General features: G+C 47.1%; 4 protein-coding genes across 4 annotated transcripts; 2 read left to right on the top strand and 2 right to left on the bottom strand.

Moving 5' to 3' along the window:
* Nucleotides 1-351: 351 nt before the first annotated feature.
* Nucleotides 352-1891, bottom strand: TREMEDRAFT_74679 (uncharacterized protein). The gene is made up of 2 exons (XM_007007397.1): nt 1699-1891; nt 352-1653 (listed from the first exon to the last, which is right to left on the bottom strand). The coding sequence occupies exons 1-2, from the start codon at nt 1875-1877 to the stop codon at nt 390-392; spliced, it is 1443 nt and encodes a 480-aa protein (XP_007007459.1). The 5' UTR covers nt 1878-1891; the 3' UTR covers nt 352-389.
* Nucleotides 1892-2078: 187 nt separating this feature from the next.
* Nucleotides 2079-6510, top strand: TREMEDRAFT_45592 (uncharacterized protein; the record flags this gene model as incomplete). The annotated part of the gene is made up of 10 exons (XM_007007235.1): nt 2079-2613; nt 2698-2827; nt 2878-3065; nt 3110-3288; nt 3489-3890; nt 4000-4254; nt 4468-4659; nt 4948-5394; nt 5653-5872; nt 6191-6510. The coding sequence occupies exons 1-10, from the start codon at nt 2142-2144 to the stop codon at nt 6508-6510; spliced, it is 2805 nt and encodes a 934-aa protein (XP_007007297.1). The 5' UTR covers nt 2079-2141.
* A 983-nt stretch (nt 6511-7493) lies between these two features.
* On the top strand, nt 7494-11319 carry TREMEDRAFT_40763 (uncharacterized protein). Its single transcript, XM_007007224.1, has 11 exons — nt 7494-7834; nt 8088-8287; nt 8511-8889; nt 9133-9403; nt 9688-9770; nt 9815-9881; nt 10078-10237; nt 10486-10619; nt 10823-10841; nt 10962-11095; nt 11145-11319. The coding sequence occupies exons 1-11, from the start codon at nt 7563-7565 to the stop codon at nt 11208-11210; spliced, it is 1785 nt and encodes a 594-aa protein (XP_007007286.1). The 5' UTR covers nt 7494-7562; the 3' UTR covers nt 11211-11319.
* Nucleotides 11320-11325: 6 nt separating this feature from the next.
* Nucleotides 11326-12304, bottom strand: TREMEDRAFT_65167 (uncharacterized protein; the record flags this gene model as incomplete). Its single annotated transcript, XM_007007327.1, has 5 exons — nt 11326-11371; nt 11420-11492; nt 11581-11685; nt 11922-12160; nt 12285-12304. 5 exons carry the CDS (start codon nt 12302-12304, stop codon nt 11326-11328), a joined length of 483 nt encoding a protein of 160 aa, XP_007007389.1.
* Between the last annotated feature and the right edge of the window lie 454 nt (nt 12305-12758).

Genomic DNA, 12758 nt, shown 5'->3' on the forward strand with positions numbered 1-12758 from the left:
CACCCTTGTATATATGTGATCATAATGAGACAATGAGATGAGATGAGATGAGATGAGATGAGATGAGATGAGATGAGATGAGATGAGATGAGATGAGATGAGATGAGATGAGATGAGATGAGATGAGATGAGATGAGATGAGATGATGAGTGGGTATGAGTGATGCAATGACCATCTCTCCAGAGCTCATAATATCTCATGTATGAGCCGCAGGGTAATGTTACACTCCTACTCTACTCTGCAGCCTGGAGAATGTCACCTACTCACTCAGACATAATCTAAATGAGTGCAACCTTTCTAGTACTTCATTTGTGGTGGAATGCATGTGCAACAGTGTTTTCAGAACAGAATCAATGGAGCAACTCATCATGTTCCAGTTACACTGACCGTTACACTGTCCGTTGCACTGTCCGTTGCACTGAGTGTTCCCTCTCATATCTCTCCCGTGTCCTAGCCCTCGCTTTCATCTTATCGCTCTGAATGAAAGCTTCGTTCCTCACGTCCGCTTGAACGCGCTTCTCTAACCGCGCCACTACCTTGGCTGCCTCATTCCCCCATCTTGCCAGACCAGCAGGATCAAGTAGCTCCCTACTGATTTGCTCTACTACTCCATTGACAATGTCGAAAGTCCCTCTATCCCATGCCACACCGTTCACTTCCATTTCTCTCACGCCATGTTCTAAACCCCAAAGATCGAGAAAGGATTCCCATCGGATTCGCAGGACCTCGTTGTATGCGGGAGCAAGACATCCGGAGAGATATGACTCCACGGAAACGGTCTGAGCGTGTTGAAAGATGGCTAGGGCGAGGTAAGGGTTGTTATAGTGTATTCGGATGGTCCGAAGGAGTTGACCGAGAATGAGGGGATAGACTTTTGGGTAAGTCAAGGTTTCCTGAATATCTAGGTTGGTATCAACGTCGATCATCGAATCGGATGTATTCGACTGAGGAGTGGAGTCAATATGGATTGCGGACGACGTGATGTCGGATTTCGTATGATCATGTACCGGGGAAGAATTTTGAGCTTTCGAAGAAGGAAGAGGTGTCAGGATTCTTTCTTTCGCCCATGCCAGAATTTCCATATCCGTATTACACATACTCATCTCTTCTTTCAAAGCTTCCAGTTGCTCCGTAACTTCTGGATCTTCCTCTCCGACTTCACGATCTAGCAATCTGCTCATTGGTCCTCTTGATCGACCTACGACTCCAGGGATACCGTACAAGGTTGGACGTCTCGGAGAGCCGTAGAGATCTCGACTGGTGTGTGTGTAAGGACCGAGAGCGTCGTCTTTGTCGAGTTGGGCAAAGATACCTTGAAGGACTGAATCAATTCGCTGGTGTTCATGAGGTGTATGACCGCGTGCACGTAATTTGGAGGAATGCACACCTTTGTTTTTGCGAGGAGCAGGGGTGTAGGAGGGCAACAAGGTGTCTCGCATGTATGCCGGTTTGAGAGCATCTGAGGGGCTTGGTAAATTTGTTGATATTGACTGTGAGATGAAGGGATAAGATGAAGGGGGAAATGGGGGTGGGTGTGAAGATTGAGACGACGAGGAAGACTGGTCGGACAGAAATTCGCCAACCCGTTGAGCGAGAACAGAAGCAGGATGAGATGATCCAGAGAGAGCAGGAGGGAGAGGAGAGAACGAGTCGCTATGAATCAGCACTATGCCTAATTCAAGGAGTAGAGGCACATACTCTGCTTGCGATGGCCGAGGAGAAGAAGAAGGAGTTGAGGGGAAGGTTTCAGGGGAGCCTGTAGTGTCCTTGTCGAAATGAACCGGAGACGTCGAGAAAGGTAGTCGAGCAGGATAAGCGATGCCAGCTTTTGACGCCTTAGCCAAGAGCGAAGCCACCCTAACAGCACGGGCTGGCATAATGTCGAGATGAGATTGATAGAGAGGAGAGAGTGAGTACTACTAAGTTAGTAGTAATAGAGTGTGAGATGCAACTTTTTGGACGGACACACGGAGTTGGGATCAAAGTCCGTACCCGAACGTCACGTGACGCAAAATCTCCAACTTTCACTTCCACCCTGCTTCAATATCTTTCCTCGTCGATCGTCCAAATCCTCTACTGCCAGCCTCGAAACTATCACCCGTGGTAGAGAACGGTGTAAGAAGTGTGGAGAACGAGCAATCATGACACATCGTCCCGAAAAACGTACTCGAAAAGGCAAAGCAACCGGTCATGCTGGACCCTCACAACCCCCTCCCTCTTCTAGACTCTTTGCCCCTTTCCGTGCCCTTGGCCATGTATCCAATCATGTTCCCTTCTCCATGTTCGTTCATTCATCTAGGGGAGCGTTGGCGAAACCAAGTGTGAACATCGTCACTTCCATTGGACGGAGCTGGATGATGTGGGAAGCTGGACGTATGGGTTTGTTGTTCGTCGGACCAGATTCAGGGGAACAGATCACCAGTTTGGCGCAGACGGGAACGGACGTGTATGCTGCGTGTGGTAATGGAGTGACCAGGTATTTGAGAGGGAAGGCGGTTGGGAGGTATGAAAGTGGAGGCGATAAAGTGGGAAAGATTTTGATATTTGGTGAACAGCTTGTGGGACTGACTGAGGATGGAGGGGGGTTGTTGATTTGGGATATTCAAAGTAAAGGTGAGGATGACCTTTCCTGCCTTTCACAGGCCATCCCCCTGGGAGGATCTTAGAGGTCCGTGAAGTTGACGCTGATCTGGGTAGAGCTGGTCAACAAAATCCAATTTCCTCCGACATTCAAAGCTACAGTACTACTTCATCCCGCAACATACCTCAACAAAATCTTGATAGGTGACTCTCAAGGTCAATTAGCACTCTATAACACCCGAACATGGTTTGTCTTCCCCCTTTTCTAGTTCTTCTTACGCTGACTTTACCCACCAGCTCACTGATACACAACTTTACTCCAACATCATCCCCCATCACAGCTTTAGTCCAATCGCCGGCAATCGATGTTGTCGGTGTAGGCCACTTGGACGGCACGGTAGACATATATGACATACGTGAAGGAGAGTCCATAATGCAAATGAAAATGGACGATGGTGGGATTTCTGCTTTGTCTTTCCGTATGGGTAAGTGGCTACCTTTTTGAAGTACTGGTGCTAATCATTCTCAGATGGTGTGCCCGTTCTGGCTGCTGGTTCTACCTCAGGTTCTGTCGCTTTGTGGGATTTGAGCAAAGAAGGTAGGATATTACATGTCCTCCGAGGTGCGCATGAGCAGAGCGTCGGAGCCTTGGAATGGGTCCCAGGACAACCTCTGTTCATTACGTCTAGTGGAGACAATACTGTCAAAGTGGGTGTCTTTTTGTCCTTTCTTTGCCACAATATCTATGCGTTACTCTACCATATACAGCATCCTCTTCTACGATGTAGTTTGAGTGTATACGTATCATTGGCTCTCTTCCCTTTCCATTGAATTATCCACAAATTAAGGACCTACCCACGACAAAATATCGATCACAGTAAACGTGAGATAAAATTATTGACACTCAGCAATGGCTGTGCGATTCTCCAGACTCCCCTCCTCGGCTTCTCAAACATCGTGGCGGACATCATTCCCCTCCCACTTTGATCCGATATTACGGTACTGACGGCAAACAAATCCTCACTTCCGGTCGAGATCGTTCATTGAGATATACAAGCGTAGTCCGTGATTCTCGCAGTCACGAACTATCTCAAGGTCAATCCTTCCATAAACGTTCCAAAGCATTGGGAATGTCCGTTTCAGAGCTCAAATTGGCTCCGATAACTGCGTTGTCGAGTTGTTCCATAAGATCAAAAGACTGGGACGATGTATTGACTGCACATCAGGATGAGCCAGGGGCAAGGACATGGAAAGTTTTGGATAAGAAGATGGGAGGACATTTGTTAGAGGTAGATGATGGTGTTGTACAGGTGAGTCGTTAACTTATATCCTTTGACTCATCCCCTCTCTAACAGATTCCGCATCCACTGATCACGTCTGGGGGGTGAAGTTGTGGTTTGATAAAAGATTGACAAGTAGGCGGTATGTGTCTCCGCATGTGGAAACTTTGGTATCATCGGTTCTTCAACTGGGGAAATCAAAATGTGGAATATGCAATCTGGCAAGCATCGTCGGACGTACCATTTGAATGGACTTTTAGGCACTGGGACTTCGAAAGTCACAAAAAAGTCAAAAGGGGAGACGTTGAGGCAACAAGGAGCGGCTATAACGGGTCTGGCGACGGATGCACTCAATACTGTTGTCGTGGCTAGTACAATCGAGGGGAAGATCTACGTGAGTGTTAGGTGCAATCTCAAAGTTTCTTGGTCTCGCTTTTCCCTTGTACCCTGGTTTCGCCTCCTCGACACCTCCACTTTTAAGGACCTCGTACATACTCAACTGCTCAGGATCCCTGGCGTGACTCTTTCGAATGGTCTCTCTATACTCAGTAAGTTACGCAGGGACCGGATTAGTTGCAATTTCAGTCAGGTCGCAATTAATCGACAGTTCTTCGATTTCCACACTACTAAACTCTTACATCGACTCGCACTTCCTTCACCTATCACCGCACTTGATTTACAACGCGACAGTGGACTTTTATCTGCTACATGTGACGATCTGATAGTGAGGTTGGTAGATGTTGAGACTAGACGAGTTGTGCGTGAGTTGAGGGGTTTCAAGGGTAGAATATTGGACACTGTGAGTATCTTTCACTTCTTCTACTTACTTTTTGCTTTTTCATACCCTTGCTACTTATATGGTAGTGGCTCTCCTGCACAAATCTACACTTCATCGAAGGTTGATGGCTACTTTTCCTATCAGGCATTCTCGCTTAATTCTTCCTCATTTCATTTTCCCAACCCCACCTCCGCCCAACTCCCCGTCGTACCCGTCGTCTGATGCTCAACCATCTATTTCCGGCTCCAAGCTTTCCCACCACCCTTCGACCCCTATCCGATAGAACACGAAAGTTGAACTAATCCCCAGACATTCTCCCCCGACTCTCGATGGCTCATCGCAGCATCCCTCGATTCTGCCATCCGAACATTCGACATACCCACCGGTCGTTTAATCGATGCTTTTCAAGTTCCCTCCATCCCTACTTCTCTTACTTTTTCTCCAACCGGCGATTTCCTCGCCACCTCACATGTCGATTCACTAGGAGTACATCTTTGGGCTAATCGTGCTCAATTCACTGATGTACCTCTCAAGGCGATTGACGAGGAAGCCGAGTTGATACAGAGTAATTTACCTTCTGTAAGGGATGATACTTCTTCAGGTCTGGAAGATTTGGTAGGTTTCTCAGGAGAAGTGGGGTTGCCTGAATTTGTGGATAGTTACGAAACTCCCGAACAGTTGGAAGATGGGTTGGTGACTTTGTCTTTGATGCCGAGATCGAGGTGGCAGACTTTGTTAAATTTAGATACTATCAGGGTGAGTATTCCTCCTCCCCCGTAGAATACAAGTAAAAACTTGTTCTCCTGACTTCCCTCTACGTCCCCATACGTTCTTGTAGCTTCTCTGCCAGTTCAAGCTCGTCTAAGAAGTAACAATGCTTCGTATGTCTTTGAATTCTGAACCTTTCAATTATCCTCCATCTTCTTCAGTTGTTTCGGATGGTGTTTTGCTTGACCGGAGGGGGTAAACTTTGTATTCCTGAGGGTGAGACACTGTGAGGAAATTGACAAGTAGGAACGTAATAAACCCAAAGTGCCACCTAAAGCTCCTGAAAAAGCACCGTTCTTCTTACCCACTGTGTCAGGTTTGGAAACGCGGTTCGACCTATCAACTCAGATAGAAGGGGAGAAGGTTGAACGTATAGGTGGACTGGGCGGTTTCAGTGGACACGGTGGTTTAGGAGGACTGTTGGAATCGGAGTTTACTAAGAGGTTGGAGGCTGATGGGGGAGATTGTGAGTCCTCCTCAACTCCTCTGCTCTTCTCACACATCGCCGAACTGAAGGGTATCTTTCTAAGTGTCTTTTTACAATCTCATCACCCCCTTTTCTTCGTACCTATTCTCATCCATTCCTACCTCATGAAATCTACCCCACAATCCGCCCCACGTCCACTATCTCTCTGAGATTTTAGTCCTCGGTGTATACCACTGCAGAAGCTCGTCTTGAAACCTTCACATTCTCTACCATCCCACTTTATTATGTACGAGTTAGGACCTCTCCTCCTTTCCAGATGCTGGTATGACGGAAGTACTACAGTCGCTGAACAACCAGATACTTCATTCTTCACGTACCTCAAATCCCTTTCACCATCTAATGCAGATCTGGAAATCCGATCATTATCTTCCCTTTCCCATCTCTCCATCCTCCTCACCGCTCTGACGGCTCGTTTGGCCTCTAAGAAAGATTACGAAGCAGTGCATGCTTTCACAGCGGTGTTCTTACAAATACATGGGGATGTGTTGGTGGGTAACTCAGAATTATTAGAAGGATTGGTAAAATTACGTGAGGCTCAGAGAGAAGCGGGGAAGAGAATTGGGGAAATGTTGGGTTATGCTCAAGGTACTTTAACGTTTTTGAGAGGAGGGATATGATTGTATGGTTTGTTAATACTTTGCATCCGTTAACATATCCTTTTTTCCTTCCTCACTCTGTCCGAAACATGATGATGCTGATACATGATCTAACTCCCTTCTTTCTTTTTGGCAGTATGACCACTGACTCGTCCTACTTCCTCACACTCATGTGAGAGATACCCTTGTCTGCTCTTGCCATCCTGCTAGTTGCTTCTGATAGGCTTTACCTCCATGTCCAGGGTGTAGTAGATGATCAAAGCTATGACATATATACCTAAGAGAGCTCTATACCCCTCCAAAATTGACGGGTAACAATTCATGATATTACTTGGGGGAAGGGCGGACAGGGAAGGAAGAAAAAGTGGCATTGCCACAGATTTCTCTGCTCCCCCGCGTTTTACCCCACATTACCCCACACTCCCCAAAGATTCCAAATGGTACTCTAGTCACTCACGCCTCCCTTTCACTACTCCAACCTCCCTTCTTTCAATTTTTGTATCTTGACGACCAAAGGGACCTCTTTGGTGTTCGCATATGGAAATATGAGCTCTGAAGAGGTACCGTCTCCCAGACAAAACGAGGGAGTCGGGTCACTTTCCTCTCCGGAGAACTTGGGGGAAAAGGAGGGCAGTACAAGTAGAGAAGGGCGAGAGCAAGGTGAAGGTGAAGAAGGAATGGGATTAGAAAGATCAAGAACTGCTCCTCCTCCTGGTCCTATTCCCTTACCAAAATTCACTACCTCCTCTTATCATCCACCAAACTCTTATACCATTCCTACCGAAGACTCATCGTCTTATTCCTCTTCTCATACCCAACCCACCGACCTCACCCAACCTACCAAACCCACCCACTTTACCCACTCTTCAACTCCTTCACATTCCTCTTCAGCTCCACCACCAGGTCTCATGACTCATCCTCACGAAGATATGAAGGATATTGAAATATCTCACAATTCGTCAAATTCCGACAGCCCATCCTTACAAGGTAGTCCTAACGATACGAGCTCAGATAACAGTCCAATCCTTGATTCTAGTCCTGAAAAACCTCATAAACGTCCCCCCACATCTGCCATGCGTAGGACTTCTTCTTCACTCTCTTCAGATTCTACATCAAAGGACAAAGAAAGAGATAGGGAGAAAAAGAGATTACGATTTACTGCTATCGAAACTTCGGACAACGTTTTAGGTATATCGGGAGATAAAGGGTTGGTAAAATCACCTGGGGAAATGGAAGAAGGACGAAAGTTGGATGATGGAATGAGAGGTGGTGGTTGGAGAGGTGTTCCGAAAGATCAAAGAGATTATTTGAGGAGTGATCCGGGTACACCTAATCTGGTAGAGACGTAAGTTCCACTCATTTTTCTTCACATTTTCCCTTCCAACCTTCGGCCTTTTTCCTTCTCTTATCTAAGCCCTAGAGTATATCGATTCTCCTTCTCCGCTGCGAATCATCCGTCATCGTCCTGGCCTTAGACAGCTGCATGCTCACTAACGGTACATTACAGTTTTTGTGCAGCAGCAAAAAAAGGCATTGGAGCTCCAACTCGTATATTTTGGAGAAGGAGCGGGGAAAGAGGAGAGTAACTGACATGCCAGAGCCAACCAAATACGTAGAACTCTATCCCTCGCCTCTTTAGATAGACTTTTGAACATGTCGAATACATCCAGTCGGGATCAACTCCTGTTAGAGGTATCTCGAGCTGGGAGGGATTTAGTATGGAGAAAGAAAGACGAACGACAGGTTTATCCTGAAGATGGGGAGAGAGCGGGTGTGCTCGCTTTGAAACGAGGTCTTCGTGAGTGTAATCAATCACTTCAACAACTTTTACCCATACTGTCAAATACACCCAAACTTATTGTTTTTGCAACCTTATTATCCCTAATTCCTCATGACCTTTACCTTCAGCGTCTTCCGTGTGCTCATCGTTCACTCCTGCCTCACAGTTCTCGACGGTCTGCCATTCGCTGTCTGACTTGAGTGGAGAAACCAAAAAGAGGAATAACTACCCTAACTCCTAGGCTCATTCATACTTGCTTTCTCCACCAGAGCAGGTGTCAACGTCCTTCTTATGCTATTCCGAACATTTCGACGAAAACCCCTCCGTTTGGCTCTTTTCCGACACGCAATTTTCGGTCCCGAACCATTCCGTTTCGGAGCGATGATAGGTACTTTCACTTTCTTAAACACTCTCACGTTGCATTTATTGCGCTTGGCTCCGCCATGGTCATATTATCGACGACGGATACGCGCGGGATTGTTCATTCGACCTACTTTTGGACCACCTGAACGTGAGGGGCCTGAGGGAGAGAGAAGGTGGCAAGCCGCTGTGGCGGGTGCAGTAGGAAGTTTGGGGTTGTTGTGGGAGGCAAAAAGTAGGAGAGCAGGGGTTGCTCAGCAGTAAGTCATTTTCCTCTTGACCGTCATCTTGTCAAATCTCAAACCTGTACTGTGTCCATCACGAATCACAAGCCATATGTCACTTTCTTCTTCCGCCCCTCTCTGCCCCTGGGAGTTTCAATATGTGGTTCATGCCCTCAACGTGATGAAACCGCTTCGGCGGAGCTTTTCCAACAATTTGACCGATAGCTGCAACAGGAAGACAGCAATTGCATGTCTGTGAGAATGTCAACTGACGACTAGACTCCTCGTGCGAGGCCTTCAAGCATCATACAATCAATACACCCCCCAATTCGGTATCCACATCCCTTATGGCGCCCTCTTGGTGTTCGGATTATGCAGTGGTCAAATCATGTATTCGTGGCTATTGAATCCCGAGACCATGCCAAAAGAGTACAATACTTGGATAGGCGCTGCTTCGCAACTTCCCCCGTACGCAGTGGTAGCCAATCGGACAATCGAAAAGTTGGGAGTGTTGGAATCTTCCATCGTCCAGAGAGCTTTGAGTCACGAGGTTTGTCTCTACGTGTAATCGGCGAACCACATATCATCTCTTCTCCATCACCTTAGCCTGCTACCCTCAACCCCACTGGCTTTCCATTACGCCGTTCATCGTTAGCCTTCCTCCATCTCACGACTACCCCGGTCCCCAAGAACCGGAATATCACAATCCTCTCCATCCTACCCCTTGGAACGGATGCAATTGCACCCCATATCTCCTCAAAATGTGTGGTCCGTCTAGCACCCAGACTCCTTCTATTGCTACTTTGAACAAATCGAGTTTGGGCTGATGAGCAGAGCGTCACACCGACCAACGCTACGATCCTTCGATCAATAGCGGAACGTCTCAAACTAGGCTGGCAACCGGATGTCATACCCTGGTCAGCTGCTCTCTTCCAAGCGGTTCCGTAGCTGACGAAAGCAGCGAGGTGATGCATCCTTGGTTGGATTCATGTGTCCAAACTGACATTCGGAGGTTCTTTTCAGTCTTTGTGAGTTTTTCGTTTCTATGACATAATTCCTCCTAAACACTGCAACTCCTGCGCTGCTCAGAACATTTATATCTCACCTTCTATGTAGAAGCCCACGTTGACATCATACTCGTACAAGTCTGCGGCTAGTCCATAGCTTGTGAAGTTGACGAACGGACGAGATCATGTTTAACAAAGTCTAAGCTGACCCATCCAGAGATTCATGTTACCGGTATATGGTGCACTTCACATCATTCCTACTCTCGTACTCCGTTCTCATAAAGTCAGACAATCACCATTGAAAATGTTAGCTAGGATGATATGGGGTATCATCCGAAGTTGTTCTTTCTTAGGGACTTTTGTCATGATCGAACAGAGTGAGTAATTTTCCCATTTCCTCTCCTTCCGTATTGTTTCCTACATGTTCATCTCCTCGACTCAAGATGAATTTACTCTTTCTCCTATCCACTCATCGCTCTACGCCAAATCACTTCTAAGCCCCCTCTTTCAATCATGTCCCAATCTCAAATTGTTCAACCGTTTCAATTCTTTGTCACAGTCTAGTACAAGTCGTCGAACCTGGATGTATCGAAGAATACCAGCTTGGACAAATACTTACCTACAGCACTCATGTGTCTACGTACCAACATGGTTTCACAGGTCTCGCGTCAAAGTCTTTGGGCTAGATTGATGAAACGTAAAGAGTTTTTCTGGTTGTTGGGATTTAGTACCTGTCTCAGTCTTTTATTAGAAGAAAAGGTGCGTCTCCTCCTCTTTCCCTCCCGTTCACTTTCCCCCCCTTCTTTTTCGTCCAAGCTTTCGCCTTCTTTTTCCTCTTTCTCTTCGAAGTTTTCGTTTTGTCGATCAATCGATTGCTTAGTCCCATGTGAACGTATCACACATCTTCCTTCTGACCCCCTTGGGCATCTCTATATAGTACGGTAATCCCGGCTGATCAACAGAAACGTCGTGCCGAGCTGGGTAAGTCTGCTGGTCTCACCCTCATGTCGACTCATTTCTTTCTTTAACGCCCACTACCAACCCACAGCAAAGATTTTATCCCATCACATATCCAACAGACTCGAGAAAGCTGACACATAGCCATGTACGTCTTACCCAGAGCTTTGGAAAGCGCTTGGTCGTCCGCGCGCAGGAGAGCTTGGGTACCCATCGTCCCGTTCGGAGCCAACCTTATGGGTGCCGCAGCTATGGCCATGTTGATGGATTCTTATAAAGTGGGTTCATCCTCAATGCCAATCAACCGAAAGCTGATTTGCCCTTTAGCATTCACCCGAGTCAATGTCAGGTATAGTCAAAGGATTGTTGTATCAATTAGTCGGACCAATATGAAGTCCTCTCAACCTTATGTCTCATGTCATGATTACCACCAGTCGACTACGATTAGTTTTTCATTAGTCTAATAAATGAGCAAACGAAAGTGATGCATCCCATCAAATCATGTCGCTCAAGCAACAGTGGGCTTGGTACCGGGTTCGAAAGTGTAAGTGAGTCTGATGGTCAGTTGACAGTACTAGAGATGGTGGGATGGGAAGACTGACCCGCACTTGCCACAAGATTGACGGTCTTTGTGCCAGGCCATGAATACTCCGGCACCACAGGTTGGGGCGGGACCTGTATGTCAGCTATCATTTCAGTCGCAAAGATCAAGCGATGATGACGAAGAGTGCCGTGTGCAAGGATGAATGATCACCAAACTCACATTCACGACGCAACGTTGAATCTTTCCGTCGGATCCGACCTTGTAGTATTTCAAAATGGCCATCTTGACCTTCTTCCGCTTGTGCTTGATTTTCTTCGGGGTGGTCTGGTCGTCAGCAAAGCCGTGACCTTCTTCACAGGTGATGCAGGGCTTGGAACAATTATCTTCTCGAGGAAGGGGCACACCACATGAGATCAAACACCATATATCGAGTGAATCGACTGGTGTAAAAGGGATGGAAAATCAAAGCTCGAAGGCGAGAACTGGGGGAATGGGATGGCAGAGATCGAAGCTCGACAAAAAAACGGAGGAAGTAGGAGGGACGAGATAAGAGAATGAACCCACGTAATTCTTCTTCTTACGTTTCTTAGCACCACCATCCAAACTCATCATCAAGTGCAATGTACTCTCTTTCTGCACATCATATTCTCCCAAAGTACGTCCATCCTGTAGTTGTTTACCACCGAACACGAGACGTTGTTCGGATTCAGGAATACCTTGACGGAGAGTGATGAGGGATTTGACATTGTCAACTGTGGTTTCGGAGTTGAGGTCGAGGGTGAGGGTTGTCCCGGGAAGACTGGGATCAGTATTGTTTCTTTCTCAATAATCTTTCGCAGGATGATTCATTTGCTGTAGATCCCTGCAGGTGTTGAAAGAAGCAGAACCAAAATGACACGGGAATGGAGAGACGAGTGACTCACGTTTTGACGAAAATCTGCATGATGGGCTCTGGCTATGCTTGTAGCAGTCGTCGCGAGGGCCTGGAGAGAAAAAGAGAAAAGGAGGGATGGAAAGAGTGGAGAGGGATAGGGGAAGCGGAGTTTCGTTCAGACGGGATTTTCAATGTGGCGGTGTTGCGAAACTCGCTAAGGTGTTTGCTGATCCAAGTGAAGGCGGTAACGGGATAGCTCTACAATTGTACAACATGGGATGCATCAAGGCGGTCAGAAGGAGCTACCGTGCTGTTTATCATACAAGTGCGAGCCTGCACCGATTGAGACCCTCTGATACACAGAGAGGAGGTTATTGCACCAGTCGTATGGAACAGTGAAAGTGAGGGTGAAATTCGCCACCGTAAGGGAATACGCCGTTCCACCGCGCGGCCACGTCTTTTGGCCCACTCGCTCGTCCTTTCCCACCCAAACCTCGCCCGCCTCTTCCTTTCTCCTCCCTTT

This window comes from Tremella mesenterica (genome assembly GCF_000271645.1).
Source record: "Tremella mesenterica DSM 1558 unplaced genomic scaffold TREMEscaffold_13, whole genome shotgun sequence".
Classification (NCBI taxonomy): Eukaryota; Fungi; Basidiomycota; class Tremellomycetes; order Tremellales; family Tremellaceae; genus Tremella; species Tremella mesenterica.